Source organism: Pezoporus occidentalis, unplaced genomic scaffold, assembly GCF_034315485.1.
Source record: "Pezoporus occidentalis ecotype Australia unplaced genomic scaffold, CSIRO_AGI_Poc_V1 ctg63, whole genome shotgun sequence".
NCBI classification, from domain to species: domain Eukaryota; kingdom Metazoa; phylum Chordata; class Aves; order Psittaciformes; family Psittacidae; genus Pezoporus; species Pezoporus occidentalis.
In genome coordinates, this window is record NW_026915977.1 from 5856309 (window position 1) to 5874139 (window position 17831).

The following is a 17831-nucleotide window of genomic DNA, read 5'->3' on the forward strand; positions in this document are numbered from 1 at the left end:
TTTTGTCCTGGTTGTTGTATTTCATAGTGCCTTAATTCAAATTCAAGCAAAAAGTTTTTTTTATGAGTTTTCTTAAATCTCTTGCTACCTTTTATTAAAGAGACACTACATAAAATATGTGAAGACGTGTTTCTGTCTGTGAGAATAACACTACATCTCTCTTCTAAGGTTGCAGATGCATATGCTGAATGGGGCCCTCTTGGCATTGCTGTTTCCAGTTGTTAATACACGCCTGGTGAGTCTGCTGTACTTCTCCTCCTCCTTATTTATTTATTTATTTATTTATTTAATATTTATTCCTAAAATATTTTCTTTGGACAGTTAGGCCTATGTTTTATTTGCTCTTTTAAAATTCATGTTACCAGGCTGTAGATTCCTGGTACAGGTCACTACATTGGAGACAGATACTGATCCAGTATCTTGGATTTGATCCAATATCAAAAGCCAGTATCTTGGACTTTTTCATGTTGATAAATCAATGTGGAAAGGTAACACTGCTGTATTCTAAGGATCAATTCCATCCTAGCCTTTAAATGGAGGGAAAACGTCATGGCTTTGAAAGACGCCTTCGTTGGTTAGCGTTGTAGCCTGTGGTCAAAATTCAGTTTCAGGCTTTTCAGACTATATGTAAATGTAAGATTCCTCAGGCATGGAAAATGTCGAATATTGTTGGTGGCTGTCACCCAGCTCCCCCAAGATTAGGCCCAGCAGGTTTTTTTCCCGTGCAAGCTTTCAAATCTGCCATAAAACTCCCACCTCTTGGACAAAAACTCAACCTGTTGGTGTCTCTAGAAAGATTCTTACTATACTGAGAGTTAATGTCAGAAAAGTTATCCTTAGTCTGAGCCATATGAAATATTTCTAAGGACTGTCTTTAACAGCTGTTACAGGTATATATTAGAGCTGTGTGTATGTATATATGATTATATGCCTACGTGCTGTTCATTTTTGTGTCAATTTACTTATTTGCAAGAATCTGTTGTAGTTATTTAAATGCCTGTTTTAATATAGATTTCACTTCTATTTATCTGCTTATGTTTGTATGGTGTCTGGATAAAGTACTCATATCTATATCCATATAGCATATGGATTAATGATATTATGAACAAAATTGGTGCGGACTTTAGACTCCATTACAAATCTCGTTAGTGGCTGCTTGCAAATCTTGACTGCCCTAATAAGATTAAGTGTAAAATCTGCATCTGTGGTGAACTTCATAGATGATGCACTGTGTTCATTGCTCACACCGGTAGCTAAGGAGACCGGAAACCTGATGGTTCTATTGTTGCCTTTTAGGTAGGTTTTTTTTTTTTTCTTCCCTTTTTTAAGACTATGAAATTTTGCACTGAGACACAGTTCAGTTGCTAGAGAGAGGATAATATGTCTGGAGGCTTTTACATGTGACAAATAATCTTCCATAAAGCATGACACACGCTGCATAGGAGGATGGATCATTATTTTCAGATTTCAGTGGATTTAGTTGTATAATAACCCTAGAGTTCATTCAAGATTGACGTTGTCCTTCATAGTTTGGTAACTGTATGTATTTTTCAATTCTATAACATCTTATGTGCAGTTTGCAATTATATTTTAATAAAACTTGATACTGCTGAAGTGGCATCAGATGAATAAAGCAAGTGGGTCCTTTTCTGATAAGGATTACTTTTGTATTTCAAACTTTCTAGTTTTTAAGTAAATCTGAATTTAGCATAACAGTGATTTTTCTGGGTAACCTTTTCAGGGTAAGATGTTGAAATATTTAATAAATCATTAGCCTGTATTTGCTCTGCCATTGTTATGTATCTCATTTGTATTAGGGCAGTGGTAATTAAACAGGAAAAAACGAGGCTACTTATAAATTTCTCCTTAATTAGGTTTAGAGGAGCCAAAGGATAATGTCCAAGAGCAAATATTTTTTGAATAAATACAACTTAGGATATTTTTGGCCTGACAGATGCTTTCTAGGCTGTTCTCTTTTCAGTGTTTCTCCTGGCACAAGATAATGTGGGTGATGTTTTATAGCATTGCTGCTTTGACCCAGATTCTCTATTGGTAGACACACATTCTGCTCTGCAACTGTTACTGTAGTTTTTTTCACACTGACATGGTCCTGAAAGCAGTGAATGTTTCTTAAGGCTTAGCAGGAAGTCCAAAAAAGCAGTAATTTTGTCCGTGCTGTCTGCTTTGGTTTGTAGTATCCAAGTCCTGATTCTCTCAAGAACTGTTGTCTCAAAGTTTTAAATCCAGTTTTAAGTTATATATTTTAGTGTGTACATGTTTTATATAAAAATTTTGTCTACTTAGTAATGTCTGCAAATTGGTGTAATATATAGTGTATGGCACAAAAAGCATGAAGAATCAGGCACCTAAACTATTAAGTAAGTGAGGAGTGATATGTTGTCTGGGGGCAGAGAGAGTCACAAGGTCAGTGGGAACTGGAAAGCAGGAGACTGTTGCCTCAAATGGATACATTGCATAAGCACCAAAATGCCTCACTGTTATCTTCCATAGTGTACAATGTATTTTATCTTTAGAAGTTATTTGATGTCTTGGTGGTGATAGTTTTCATTGTCTTCATCTGACCTTCTCCTAAAGCTGTCTTCCATGTGGATTGCCTGAGTTATCTCACAGGCAGCAGGTGAGCACTGTTGAGCTGCAGTTTCTCTTTGGAGAAGCCTGCTAATTTGACAAGTTCAGCAGTAGCATTTACATGCTAGCTAGCAAACTGTGTGCCATGATGGAGGTGAAAGCAGTGAGATGCACAAGGAAATGTGCTGTTTTATTTATGCATATCAATAGTCTGGAAGGGACAAGAGACAGAAGATACAGAATGAAAAATAATCATTAATTCACCAGCAAATGGGTGTTTGTTAAGGAACTAGTGGCTGTCAGGATCTTAGTTCTAAGTGTTAAACTAGTCAGAGTAATTTCCAGAACACCTCTTACAACATCTTGTGGCACAGTCTGTTAGGGTCATGTATTTTTGCTACCAATCACTTTACTTAATGCATTGTAAGTATTACTTTATATATATAATTCAATGTTAGATTATCCTGAAAAAGAAATTTCTGGTAGCTGATAGCATAACTCTTCATTTTCTTGTATCTGTTGAAATTTTTTAGAACCTGAGTCGTTTCAAAACTATTCCTAAATATTAGTCAGTTGCCAGTGGAGAGTTGAGATATTCATTGAGACTACAGCAGAAAGTTTCTGCCTTCTGTTGTTTTAACCTTTCAGTGATGCTATCATCCTTAAAAACCTTGTTGGGCTGTAATGGGCACATGGGATAGTATTCAAAGAAAAATGTAGCCTGAAAGATGAGGTCAGTCTACCCTCTTCTTTCCAAGGAAGTATTTTGCTGCTTTGGCATGATGCTGAAGTACCAGCAATTCACAGCCTTGAGCAACAGACGCACCCACTTGTGTTTAATTGGCAAGTAAATATTCCAGTTATTTGCTGCATTACTTACCATGTGCCGATGATGTTAAACTTTGTACATCAGAATAGTCACTGGGTAAAGAAAAAACAGTTTGTTTCTTAGGTGGTGTTTGTCTTTCAGCAAAAAAAAAGGGTATTTTAATTTTCACTCACAATTTCATTCCTTTCTCGTGATGTAAATCATTCTTGTCAGCACTAGCAGTTCACATGGAAAATCAAATAATCTTTTATGACCCTTAAGTAAATAGAGAAGGTGATGTTAAGGGAACTGGATTGCTAGGTTCCCAAGTGGGAGCCAAGAAAGGTGTAAGAGGATATACAGGGGTGGAAAGATCTCTTTCTACTCTGTATTTATATTATGTAGAATATGGTATAGGTCCCGATAAATTTGCTATGCAAATAAATTTATTTAACTGCCAGAGACTCCAAATGTTGGAGAATAATTGGTTTTGTTAACTTCCATACTGTGTTAAATTTTAAGGGGAACTCTTTCCGCTGGTTTAAAAGCAGGAGTTTTTTTGCAAGGTGATGCCCTGAAAATGTTGATATAGATGAAGTAAAAAAACAGGGCATGTCCCAGAGGTGTTGGGCTTTGCTCACACAGCTTCAATGGTGCAGTTTTAATGTTTCCAGAAGCTGCTATATTCTATTATTAGAACTATTTGGCTTGAGAGGTATGCATTCTAAATCTGGTTTAGGAACAAATCATACTCTGAGCAGTACTTCCAGTGCACTCTGTGTAGTGCTCGTGATCATTGCCTACTGTATTGCTGTTGCCTGTTAAGATAGGTAGTTAAGGTATAAGTAATTCACTGTACTGAATAGGTTGCCTGAAATGCTTGTGCCTACACAGCAACATGGAATAGGTTGTGGTAGCACAGTATGTGACATCAATACTGATTTCATCTAACTGGTACAAGGAAATAACAAACAGTTGCACATTGGCAGATGTTGAGAGATTGGGCTTTGGTTGCTGGTAGGTGCTCAAGTCAGGGAGGGTTTCTGCAGCTTTAGGCAGTATCTGTGCTATGTGCATTAAAATGGTATGGGTGTGGAAGTGGAGACTAGACTCACACTTATATTTGATAACTGTAAATCTACTTTCTGCTGGTGGTCATAAGTAGTCCTAATATTGTCTCTAGAGGAACTGGGAAAATACTATTTCAGAAATTGTTATTATCTACCTCTTTTGGACTTGACCTTACAAATGCTTGATTGTGTCCATTGTGTCATTAATGTAAGCTAGTTTGCATAACAAAACTGAGTGACTAGGAGACAGTATTTTATGAGACAATAAACATCAAATATAGTGCTAGTCAAACACTCAGAACACTGATAAAAGTCAGAACAAATGCATTTAGTGGAGAGTGCACTGAACAAAGCCTTTTCCTGATTTTTCTCAGTGAGCATCATCCTCTGTAGCGACAGGCCTCATGTCCTGGTTTAACCCCAGCTGCAGCTCAGCATCACACAGCTGCTCGCTTCTCACAGTGGGGTGAGGGAGAGAAGTGGAAGGGTAAACGTGACAAAACTCATGGGCTGATAAGATAAAGACAGTTTAATAGGTAAAGCAAAAGCTGTGCATTCACAGGCACAGTAAAAACAAGGGATTAATTCACTGCTTCCCATCCCCAAGAAACAGGGCTCCATCACACCTAATGGTGACTTGGGAAGACAACTGCCATCACTCTGAACATACCCCTCTTCTTCTTCCCCCAGCTTTATGTGCTGAGAATGATGCCACTGGAATATCCCTTGGGTGAGCTGGGGCTAGCTGTTCTGGCTCTATCCCTTCCCGTCTCCTTGTGCAACCTCAACCTCCTTGCTGGGGTAAGGAGCAGAAAAGGCCTTGACTGTGTGTAAGTGCTGCTCAGCAGTAACTGAAACATCCTGTGTTATCAGCACTATTTTCAGCACAAATCCAAACCATTGCCCCGTACCAGCTACTGTGAAGGAATTTAACCCTATCCCAGCCAAAACTAGCACATAAAGAAGAAAAACTCTTGAAACTTGTAATGATTTGGGTTGGAATCCTGGGGCCTTTAATATGCTCAATAGACAGTTTAGATTACAAGTCTTGCTAACAGATATTTAGTCATTCTGAAGCTCTCTGGGTCAGGTTGAAGAGCTGAATCACAAACATCACCGGTTGGTTACAAGGGGGATACTGCTCTTTGGAGAGGCTGCTGGGTTTCTACAGGGGCACCTGAGCCTCTTGGGGCCTGTGAAGAGGGTCTATGTTGGAGATTGTTGGAGTCTGGATTTAAATACATGTGGCCTTCATGGGTGCCTATGGTCAATATTGGTAGAGGGACTGACTTGTTCTGTAAGTGTTGCTTTGAGTTTTTAATTTCTCAGACTTCACCACTTGCTGAAGTGCTTGTTTTCACAAAGAGGTTCGTTAAATCCTAGACTGCTGTGGATGAGCCCTTCTACCTTGTCACTATTTGCAGTTTCTCTTTGCATATCTGCTATCTGTAAGTCCCTTATTGCTAAAACAATTTATAGCTAAGACCTTTAGAGCGGAGTGAGTCGGTTGCACAGGACAACTTTATAGTTCATCTTTTGTGTTTGTTCTTTTTGTGTTTGTTGTAGCCTGGCTGTACAACTTAGATGCTTGGTTGTACAGAAATTCTGCCTTTGTAGCTCTATACCAGCAGATGAACTTGCTGGTTGGTCAGGCTTCAGAACAAGCAATCTTTTATAGTGAAAAAAGATGTTTTGTTTTATAGGAAAAAAAAAATATTGTCAACACTACTGCAGCAAAACAACTGCTACTCTGTTCTCAGAAGTGTCCTGAGCATAGTATTTGTGTAACTGATGCTCACAACTCAGCAAGTGTAGAAGCCCTTATGAAACCACAGATAAATAGAGAATGCTCCTTGGCAGGAGTGGGTGCCTCACGTTGTGCTGTTTATATCGGGAGCTATTGTTTCTGAAGTGTGTCACTTCCAAGTGGAAGAAGTACAGCTCTTTCTCCAGTTAGGAAAACTGCCTGCTTTAGCCTCTTCCCAGATAATTTGGATTCCCTCACTTTGCTCTCTGTGTCTTTCAACAAGGGACAGAAGAAAAGATTCATATTCAGGAAACCTCACAGCTTCTGTTGAGTTCTTGCTTTTGCATGCTATTATCTTGCTTGGTTTTATGTTTTGATACAGAGTTCTTGGAATAAAGTAACCCAACAGTTTGTATGAAAGTTGTGAGGGCTTTTGTGTTGGTATTTTTCTTTTTTTTTTTTTTTTTGCTTAGTCTCCCAAGAGCTGGCTGAACATCTTGGAGGCTGTAATCAGGACACCGATACTGTGCAGCTGGGGACGCCAGGACTAGCAGAATCCAGCTGTTGGGTTTAGCATCCTTGGCATTCAAAATAAGATATAAGAATTATTGTTGCATTTCAAAGATCACTGTATTAATTACCAGCAGTTTATTAACTACTGTTATTGGTAGGATTTGTGTCTGGAATCTCTGTGGAATGATAGAATAAGGCTGTGTTTGAACCAAAACTCAGGGCTTTGTGTTATTCCTGCGAGATTCCATACGTGTGTTGTGGTATTGTCCAGTTTTCACTTCTGAAAAATAATTGCAAAGTCTTTTCAGATCTGTAAGTGAGCTGCAGCGAGAAGCTGAATTCTGGATTTTGAGTTGGAATCTTTTCTACTACTCTTCAATTTCAAATGTGTTGCTTTAGTTTAACAACTAGATACAGGCAAAGGCACTTACAGACGGGAATAACTTTCAAATATGGCACATCACCTTTTCTAACTGATAAAAAGCTAGAATTAGTTGGGTCTGGATTAAAGGGTTCAAATTGAACGCGGAGTTGTGGGTCAGGTTATTTTTAGCACAGTCTATCTGGCTTCTCTGAGAGATAACATGAATTCAGCTAAGCACATGGTCACTAATTGTGACTTCCCAAAAGTTGTCAGCATGTGAGAAATACCCGATTTAATACGAACTGGTAACTTGTTTATATGTATCTTTCTGCAGCTTCTCTTTAAAACCAGTGAAGTACTGATTATTTTATATTTTGTGGAGCTTAAAAGTTTCACACATACATGCAGATTGCTATAAATCAGGTCTTTTGATTTTTGCACAGGTCTCCTCAGCAATTATTTACATATGTATTGTATTGATTTATATACTTTTATATATAAAAGAACTCATTTATAGAATGCTATAAATAGAATTTTACCACTCAGAAGGCAGCAATTATCTTTTCTTTCTAAATAGACTACTACCATATGGAGTGTATACAGTTCCTGGTTTGATTATTGAGGGTTTTGCATTGTTAATGGTAATTTATAGTTAAGAAAGGGAAAAGAGCAATTTTATTTTATTCCTTTTTTGCTGTGCTTTTAGCTAATTTTGAGAATTGTCTGCTTGAAGTGCTGCATTTGTGGCAAGGGGAATGGAATGGGTACACTTACCTTCACTTTCAAGCACTGGCGATGAATGTCATCTCTTTGTTAATATGCATAGGTGATGAAATAACTGAAGGGTTTTTGATGGGTCATGAGGAGAATGGTTCCTTGAAACTCAGGTGTCAGTGATGAAAAACATTTACAAATATTTTCCTTATTCCACAGCTTCCATTTGAAATGGAAATTTATTACATCCAGCATGTGATGCTTTATGTTGTGCCCATCTATCTGCTGCGGAAAGGAGGTAGGTTGGCAATTTACTCTATACATATTGAATTGGTCCAGTACAGTGAAAAAGCTGTGCTGAATGGTTACCACAGGCTTTACTCTTACTCATATTTTACCAGTTTTCTCTGTGTTGTTAAGTAATAGTTTCCCATTTTAATCTGGAGTTGCAACTGAGGTAGCAAAGAATTTTTTGTCAGGCTGTGAAAGGAGAATTAAAAAAGGTCTTTTGCCCAAAGGGATATTAAGAATGTGTTGGCATAACATGCACTCTCTTCCTGAGTAGCATCTCTGCTGTCTTGCAACATTCTTAAGTTGTTGTTGGAGTGTATTTTTAAGACTTTTTCCTTCTCAAATGCATCTTGAAGTACTGCAACTTCAAATGAGCTGAAAAAAGGTGTTATTATATCCCAATGTAAATATTAGTTGGCTAGTGAGAGAAACTCTTGGCATTCTGAAGCTCTAATGAAATGTAATGACACATATTAATGAAATGAACTAGCTTGCTTCTTATCTCTTCTGATAAGATTACTGTCTTGCATTCACTTATACCATAATAGTTCACAAAGTCTGGGAATCCCAAATTGTTCCGCTGGCCAGTGATTTTTCTAATCGTGGCTCTTCAGAAGGGAATGCAGGATGCCTTGATCTGGTGTGATGCTCTGCCCCCCTCTAGCGTTAACATGCCTCCAGCTGCATTTTCCAGCAGAGCTAAGTTGTTTTGTTCTGGAAATAAAAGATGGTAATTTGTGGTCCATATGTTCAGTGGCCTTTAATGAAAACCCCGAGGCTGTGACATCAAAGAATAGGAGACAGGTTAGCAAATGCTCAGGACAAGCAGAGTGAGCCTCTTCCATTCTGGTGAATCTGCTGTATTTTATAGCAGCAGTTACTTACAGTGCTTCGTACTTACTGCACTATAGGTTTGTAACCTTTTTGTTTTTCACTGCTGAGGGAAACCAAATTAAAATGATCCAAAGGAAAACGTGAAGTGTAATACTTCAAAAGATTCTGCTTCTTCCTCTTACCAGAGTAATATGCCATGCAAATTTAATTTTAATGTGTCTTTGAGATCTTAAAATTCTGGCGAATAACGCAGAAGTGCAGTATAGCTGTTGAAATTGCGCAAACTTGGTAGAGAGAGGTGGGAGGTGTAAAGAGCCATGTAATACACTGTAGGTAATGGCAAACCACGCTCGTGATGTTGCTAAATCACTTCTTTTGATGGCCTCGAACTTCCTATGTAACATCATTTTAAGGCATGTTTGGTTTTGAGGGGTTTTTTATTGCTTTAAGGTTTGGCCTTGGATGTTGCTTGAAGTATTCCTCTGACCTTTGTTGAGTTGGTTTAGTTTGTTAGTTTTGAGGTGAAGGTTCTCTGGGTTCTTGGGTGCCTGTTTCCTGGGGCTGATAGGGCTGTATCTGCATTTGGAGGGCTTTGTGTTGCACAGTTGTCCCCTAGCTCAGTTTCCTACATTTTTTGCCCTTTATTAATTTACAGGTATTTGCTGCCATCTAATGTTGACCTGATAGCAGTGACATTTCTAGAAGAACTTTAGCATCGGTTGAGACTGTCTTAGGTGTGTGACTAATAACAGTTCCATTGCTTATGCAGTTGGCTCTCATCACCTGACTGACTGTAATACTTCCTTAGCAAAGCACCCATGGACTTTTGTAGGAGTTATGGCTAGTGAAACAGGAAGACCTAGTGTTTGAAAAAAATTACTCAGCTTAAAAACATTTGTTACTATGTTGTCATTTCACTAGCACCTTTGTTTAAAGTACTTTCCGAGTAGCTCATACCCTATATTCTAATTATATGTTGTGAAAATTGCTTTTTCATCACTGACATTGATTGGCATGCAGCTTTATTTCTGGATTTAAGATAGAAATTTCTATCAGTGAGTCTATGGATTATGACTGGGAGAAGTAATTGAAGGGTAGTAAAATTGAAAACATTAGAATGAATGGATTGCATATGGAAGTATATACCAAACCAGTTTTATCGGGAATCTGTCAATTTTACTGACGGCCTTAGTAGAAGCTCAAACTTTTCTCAAAGGCAGGTTGAGCAGAACACCTGAAGCAGAGCTGGTTCGTGGCTTACTCTACACAGAACTGCATGTCCAAGTTTGTTGACATGCTACTCAAGCATCATACCAGTCATGCACGCACATCCAATTACCTGTTGAGGGGGTTCCTTTTGAAAGGAAACTGGGTGAGAGTAAGCAAGGGCTGTAATCACTCATTTGCTTTCTCTTCCTGCTGTTCATTGCAGTGGTGAAGACTGCTCATGCTACACTGGCAGCATCATCTTCATGTCCCCCCCATGTAGGTGCATGGGCTTTACCATGCTCAGGATCAAACTGATGAGAGAGATGTTCAGAACTCAGGCTGAAGTGTTGCAGTGAACTCACTGAAGCTCAAGGATGTATTCCCTCTTAGGGATTAAGACCTTTTTCTCTCTTCCTCTTTCCTCACCTTCCCCTCTGTACTGAGTGAATACAGATTCCTGTATTTTCCTTTTTAACGTATTTTCTTTCCAAGTGTACGAATGCATATGCATGCCAGGCTAGACAAATAAATGCTTATGCACTATGGCTCAGATCTTTCTTGGCTGCAGTGAAGCTGTTATGCAAAATAGATGTAGCGTAGACATAATAGGCCAGCATAGAAGATTCATAACTCAAGGCAGTTCTTACATCTGCATTTGGCAACTTCTTTGCTGAAGGAATCTCGCCTTGTATCACCTGTGAACCCTACCAAAAATTACAGTATGTGCCTGGGCAGGACACAGCATTCCTGAAATAGCTGAATAGGCTATTTCTGTTTTCTTTTGTCCTTTGGAGGTGAGGCCCTAGCTTCCCTGTCAAAACAGTATGAATGCCTTTGTTGCTTCTGGATTGGTTTACTGTTGCATCAGATGACTGCTAGGATTGGCAGGAGGGAGGTGCAATGAGTGAGTTGTCAAGGTGCAAGGAAGAAGACAGGAACCACAGCAGGGAAAATTTAGATCATGGAACCCACCTCTTCATTGAAAAACTACTCAAACCACATTCAACTACAGCTAAACTGGTCTTCTGAGGCATATGAGTATGCTCCGATAGTTATACTTTATGGTCCTGGGATAAAGGCTTAAGGAGATGACAGCTGAGCATGTGTAATGTCTCTTGTAACTGCCACAAATATTGCAACAGTGCACTAATCTGACCTTTTAAGATCAAGGCATTAGAGACGTTCATTGGTGTTCAGGATAACTTAGTTTTTCTAACTGTATATTCTTAACATAATGAAAAAATCATTAAAATCTAGCCTGCGCTGCGTCAGCCTTAAAGACTAGCTGCTCTTGACTGTCTTGGTCCTTAAGCTAGTTTGGTCGGATTTTCAGATGGATTTGACAGGATTAGATATGCACCTCATTTCAGAGCTTCAAATCGTATTGAATTTTGATCCAAGTGGAATTTTTATTTCCTGAGTGCTGTAAGCAAATGATATCATGCCACAACAGTTTGAAATAAGAGTTAATTTATATCAGCTCCCAAGCACTGCGAGATCAAGAGAGAATCTCGTGTTTTTTGATTCTCAGCATTATTTAATGGAATTAGTAACTTAATAAAGCAGAAAAGGATGTTAGTGTTGAGGTGTTTTAGAATTTTGTTGCTTCAGGGAGCAATCTGATGTATGAACCTCTACCTGAAGCTCCAGGGTATCGGGTATGTTTAATTAAAGGCCCTCGTGTTGGTGTCGGAGTGGTTGTGTGGCTCTTGCACTTTAGCCTGCAGGGGGAGATAGTCTCCAGCACCCACAGTCGAGGTGGCTATGCAAATTCTCAGCAGTCACAATTCAAAGGCAGGTTGTCCACACTGTGGAGAGAGTAAAATTGATTTGGTTGTATTTTTTTTTCGGGGGGGGGGAGGTGGTGGGTGGTTAAAATCTTTTGGTGCCAAAACTGACAGCAATGGCATTGGAAATTCTGAACAGTCCTATGGTCTGACCCCATGTATTTTAAAAACTGAATGACTGTTGTGTAGCTGTGCACCCTGAATAGTCAAGTAGGTGAGTTGTTTGCTGGGGGTACAGTTGGAATTTTCAGCTTATAAGGCAGATGCTGTATTTTGATAAGCAATGAAGAAACTGTCTCTCTGATTCCAGACATAAAGCCCTTTCCTTTTTTGATCCAAGTATCTTCAAAAATGGCATCAGAAGAGATGAAGTTCTATGGCACTGTCAGAAAGTCAATAGAAGTCGATTAGTTCTCCCCCCCCCTCCCATGGAGAATGCTTCTCTCACACTTCAGCAGATGGACAGAAGGGGCTTTCCAGCTTTCCTAAGGGCACTGCAGTGTTTCTCACCTATTGAGAAGCTGGGCTGAGTTGTAAGATGTACAATACAAAGTACAGACTAAAGGATCATGTTTCCTGTGGCTGTAAACTAGGAAAGTGCAAATTGAAGCATTTGGGGATCTAAACTTGTGCTTTCCATTGGCTTCCAGAACTCGCTGGCAAGGGGTGGGGGCTTACCACATTTAAAGATATTTCAAGCTGTTGTATTCTTTCTCAGCAACTTCCTCGCTTTTTGACAGTTGACTGTATTTAGCTATATCTTTTCTTAGCTTTTAAATGGAATTATAAAGTGGACTTTATTATATACCTTAGTAGTAATGCAGGAAAAAAATCACTATGTGCTTGAATATAGCTAGGACTTTAGTTTATCCCCATCCTCAGTGAAACACTTGATAATGTAAAGCTCTTTCACTGAAACTCCTGGAGACCTGTCAACTCTTATGTATTATTTTCCTACTCTCTTGCTGGCAGCTTCCATGTTATTATTTCCAGCTTTACCTCCTGAATCTCATGTTATTAGATGTAAATGCCTGGTTCACTGCCCGGCTGTGCTTGGACTGTGGCACGTTGAGCAGCAGGGAAGCTGTTGTGTTCAGCAGCCAGAGGTGTGTGCTGTTGCTCTTACTGCAGGCTAATGCTGCAGTCTCTCTTCTAGCTTGATCATTTCAGGATAATCTTGTTTGATTTAAGAGAGCTGGAGAAGAGGAAGAGGGGATATGTCTCTGTCTTATGACCCTTCCTTTGAAATGGTGGGGGCCTGTTAAAACTAAATAAGGAATTTAATGTGGAATTCTCTGAGTGGGCCCAGGGTCAGTTCTCAGAGATAGAGAAGTTTAGAAGAGTATGTACTGGTATATGGAAGAATTACCACTATATGAAGGAAGAGGGAGAACTGCTGCTGCCTTATGGAATATAAAGAATGGTTCCTGAGAGGAGCAGGGAATGTAAGACCTCTGAGCTGATTCTGATGAGAGTAGCTAGCATTGAGGGAAATGGAAATCTCCTGGCCTAAGGTAGTGTTTTGAAATCTACACAGATTCAGAGTAGCTGTAGTGGAAACAGTGGGTTTCAGGCTCATCCTCTTGAGTACATTTTTCCTGTTTTCCCCTGGAAAGGAAGTTTTGTCTCGGCTAGTTCCATAGGCCTCACTATTAGAATTAAATTAACCCCTTGATCAAGGGAACTAAAATGGAAATAAATTTGCCTTCACGTTTTTATAAACTTGAAGATGAAGGAATGGTGATAGTTGCTTTGAGGGTGTGTTGGGCTGGAAAACTGGAAAAGCTCTATCACATGTAGTGGGAATGAAAGCAAGGCATTAAGTAGGAGAAATATTTTTCTAATACCCTAGTAAATTAAAAAATTGTACTACATTTAGGTTCTAATGCTCTAACTCAAACAGGGGAGTAACTTTTTCCTGCAGCATGTTTTCACAAAAATACAAAAGCAGTATTATTTTCTATTAAAGTATGTTCAGATTTTTACAAGCCTGTATTTTGCGAACTTCAAACAAAAATAATAGTTCATAAGAACACCAGAACTAGCACAAGGCATTGTGGGAAGCAATGTAAATGAAATTGAGTCTCTTTGTAGATGCTGAGAATTTTAAAGCCATGCTTCCACTTCCAAGTTAACTTGCCACGTTCAAGGTCAACAGATTCTTGTTACAGGAGCAGATGATGAACCCCAAACCTTTCAAACTATATGAAATCCTTCCTATCAATGCTATTGCAAGAATGAAGTTTAAATTGAAATGGCTACTGCTATGCTATTTCAACATGAGGAAATATACAGCCTACTTGGATGACCCTGGTTTGGGAATGGTCTCAATTGTCTGGGGCATGAGGATTTTTTAGGTAAGTGCCAGACTGGTAGTTGGATTAGGTTTTGAAGAGTGCTTATTAACACAGAAGAATTGCATGGGATCCTTAGTGAAGAGAGCAGTGAAACTCACTTCTACCTATGGAAACTGGTTTCCTATGTAAAGAGCAAATAGCTTTTGCCAAAGCCAGCACAGGCCATTCAAGGAACTGCTCAGCTGGGTCTCAGTTTTGCTGTTTGCATGTTTCTGTTAACACACTGTGTGCTACAGTGCACTACAGTGTACAACCGCACTGCTCTCTTAAACAGGCATCTGCTGAATAGCAGGACCGTAAAGTAATAAAACCTATTATTTTTCTGCTGATAAATGTACAGAAAATATCCCAGGTATGAATTTAAAATGAGTTTCCCAAAGCACACTTGGAAATCCAGAGCAGTCTGAAGTGTTTCTGTGTAGAGGTCATTGTTTCCTCTTTGTCCCTTGATGTCCAAATAATGATACTGCTGAAAAGCACGCTGTTATTTTCATTGTGAAATCTAGCAAGGAGGGCTTTTTCTATTACAAAGTGAAATCAAAAATCTGTAGAGGGCGAGAGCTGCTAATGAATTTTTGTGACTTCTGAAACAGAGAGAGGATGTAGCAGAGTGAAATTCTGTGCTGCAGGAACCTGAACAGCTTTCCTAAGAGACTTCTGAAGTACGATTCCCTGATGAGATTGAAGCTGGACATGAGAAGCTTCAGTTCAAAGCCAAATTATGTCACTGATCTGTTTTGTCACCTCGTGCAATTTCCTCACTCTTCAAGGGACTGCTTTGTCCCTCCAGTCTTGTCTCATAGCTGGGTTCACTGGTCTATTTTAGTGTTTATATGCTACCTGCTTTGTAACCAGACAAATTCACGTGAAACCTGGTTTGGTGTAGCACTACTCTGCCAGCTCCTGGCAGCTGTTTCAGATATCTTATTTGAATTTTATCTTTTGTTTTACATCTGTGTTAAACATGCACCTAAAACTGCAAAGACAATAGAAAAAAGCTTTGCAAGTCAAACTGTTTTCTTTACAGCTGAGCACAAAGCATTTCTGTATAGTTTGACCAGGTCACATAAAGTTGGTTCAGCCAAAAACAGAGCCGTGATCGCCTGAACTCTGACACTAAGGCTGGTTGCCTTCTCTCTTGCTCTCTGTAATGAAAAACCATATTCAAGGTGGTGTCACGTATCTGATGTCTTCAGGCAGTGGAGTTTAATGAATATCATTGCTATTGAAGAACAGTCTCCAAATCGGATATTGGCGCTTAGCTCATGCCTCCTGAGTGTGTTTGAAGAATTACACTGTTGTGAATTTTTCCTTTAGCTGTAGAGCACTCCACTTTGAATTAGTCGTGTAGAGTTCTCTTACCTTTGGGTTTTGCTTATACTTGAGACACTTCTGACCTTCACCTTCCCACTGGATAAGGAATCTTATGAGCTGCCTTATGTTTTCAGAGTAGCTTCTCTGCTCATATTTATCACGGTTGCACCAAATCACAGCTGGCTTACTAAAGCCTGGTGTGCAGTTGTTTCTTAGGTAATTACACTAATACTGTTGCTCATTAAAGTCAATGAGTGATACATGGGGTGCATATGTGCTGTCGTCATTCAAATGTACAGTCAACTCCATACTAGCAATAGGGAAGCTGTGTTACTGAGAGTGGACAATGAATAGATGTACAGTTTTCAGACAATCAAGTAATATTTAAATTATTTCAGGTAGCTACTGCAAAATCAATCTGCAGTGGCATGATGGAAAAGAATTGTAAAAGGGCAACAGGGATTGAAAAAGCATCTCTAGAGATTTTAAACCTGAGACAGGATGCAACATTCTATGGTGGTGTGGCAAAGCAAATAACAGCACTTACCTGCCTTTATCTACATATGATACCATACGTAGGAATACTCATACCAGCTTTACTCTGAGTTCTGTCATAGGTATCTACACATGTGTAGTTATTTCAGCTCTCAGTAGCATTGTACAGTATATCCTGAAGTCTGTAATTACTTCCTGGTAATTACAGCATGTGCCAGCTAGCAAAGGCTGATATGAATATTGCGCTCTATGCCGTAAGCTGTCCTTTGAGTACTGGATGCACGTTCCTCCATTTGGTAGTATCTAATGGATCATAGAGCAAAGACTGATGAAAATTGCCAGTGTTTTTTTGTAATTGTCTGAAACTCTGCAACTTGTTACAGCAGCTGAGCAGCATGACATTGGGCATCTTTTGTATCCCTAGGTTATTAAAGTTGTAAGGAAAATAATGTTTTTTCCTTGTATCTTCCTCTGAAATTTTTATGCCTACTAGTGTGAGTCTTGAGGGCTCTGTAAACTGGTTTTGTGTTCACTTTATGATGTTTGAGTGTCTAATTCCAAAAATAGTCTTGTAGCTAAGGGTACTTCTATTGCGTCTGATTTCCTTGGTACGTTCTACATCACGTCACATTGCTTGTTGTCAGGAAGTTGACAAAACCTAGTTTCAGGAGGAGAGAGACAGGTGAACCCAGGAATAATGTGATTATCTGCTACTTTGTTTGAAGGGATAGAGTATTTTACAGCATCTGTGATATCTACTGATGATAAAATGTCTCCAAAGCAGTTTTCAGTTAAAAGTGCAGTCTATCATTATGGATTGACTACTCTGTAGAGTTTTTCTGTTCCTAGGCATGATTGGTGCAAGTTACTTTCTAGTAATTGTTACAACCAACCATAAAATTAGGAAATGGCAATTAGGCTGTGCTCTAATACAGTGCTGTGTTCTGTATGCCGAACTCATAGCCCCCATGAGATACAGGTGTTTAAGTATGGATGGCCTGATTTTTCAAGATTCACTGTATACCATTGCGTTAAAGTAATTTAGTACTTCGGTGGCAGAAGGAAACATAAGGTAAAAATCACTGGTGTTGGTGAAAAATAGGCGAGCTGAACGACGTAATATATTGTATATTTTATTCCTGGACCACAGGGAGGGAAGATACTGTTGAGAATGCTCCAGGTAAGAAATGAGGCTCTCAAATATTATTGCTAAGATAGGATTGAGTAGGTTATCAGCTATAGCCAGATGCCCTAACGTCTACAGAGCAGAAGAGAGAGGATTATTCATGAGTGTTTAATGGACACAGCAATTCAGCTGAACACTAATGTATTCCTTTCTTTTCAAGGTATCTACACTCCAGAACCACTCTGCAATTTCTGGTGGGCTCTTTTATCCACGGGGTTTATGTTTGTGTATCATTTTAGCATCTTGCAGATTCTGGGCTTGGTAAGTAAATAAAGGTTAATAAATGGATAGTTTGCAAGTACATTCAAAGCTTATGGCTAGTTTATATATGGATAAGTCTGCTTGCATGCAAGTGTTTAATTGCATGTTCTAATAAGCATTTGTATCCTATATCACAAGTATCAGTACAATATTTCATAAATTGGTTATGTACCTGCATAAATCCATCTATTAAATGAACAACTGAATTTGGATCTGCTTTCCTTCTGAAAGCTGGCCTGTTTGTGTTGAACAAAGGAGTATCACCTAAACAGTTTTGATTATGATGGTAATT

At 39.0% G+C, this 17831-nt stretch overlaps 1 protein-coding gene across 5 annotated transcripts in view; it reads left to right on the forward strand.

Moving 5' to 3' along the window:
• The window catches only part of TMEM164 (transmembrane protein 164), a 39681-nt gene that overhangs the window by 15443 nt on the left and 6407 nt on the right, over positions 1-17831 (forward strand). For all 5 annotated transcript variants that reach the window (XM_062640198.1, XM_062640196.1, XM_062640197.1 and 2 more), the window contains 3 exons: positions 169-235; positions 8025-8103; positions 17439-17539. In XM_062640198.1, the coding sequence (XP_062496182.1) occupies positions 169-235; positions 8025-8103; positions 17439-17539 (247 nt within the window). The remainder of the gene's footprint in view (positions 1-168; positions 236-8024; positions 8104-17438; positions 17540-17831) is intronic.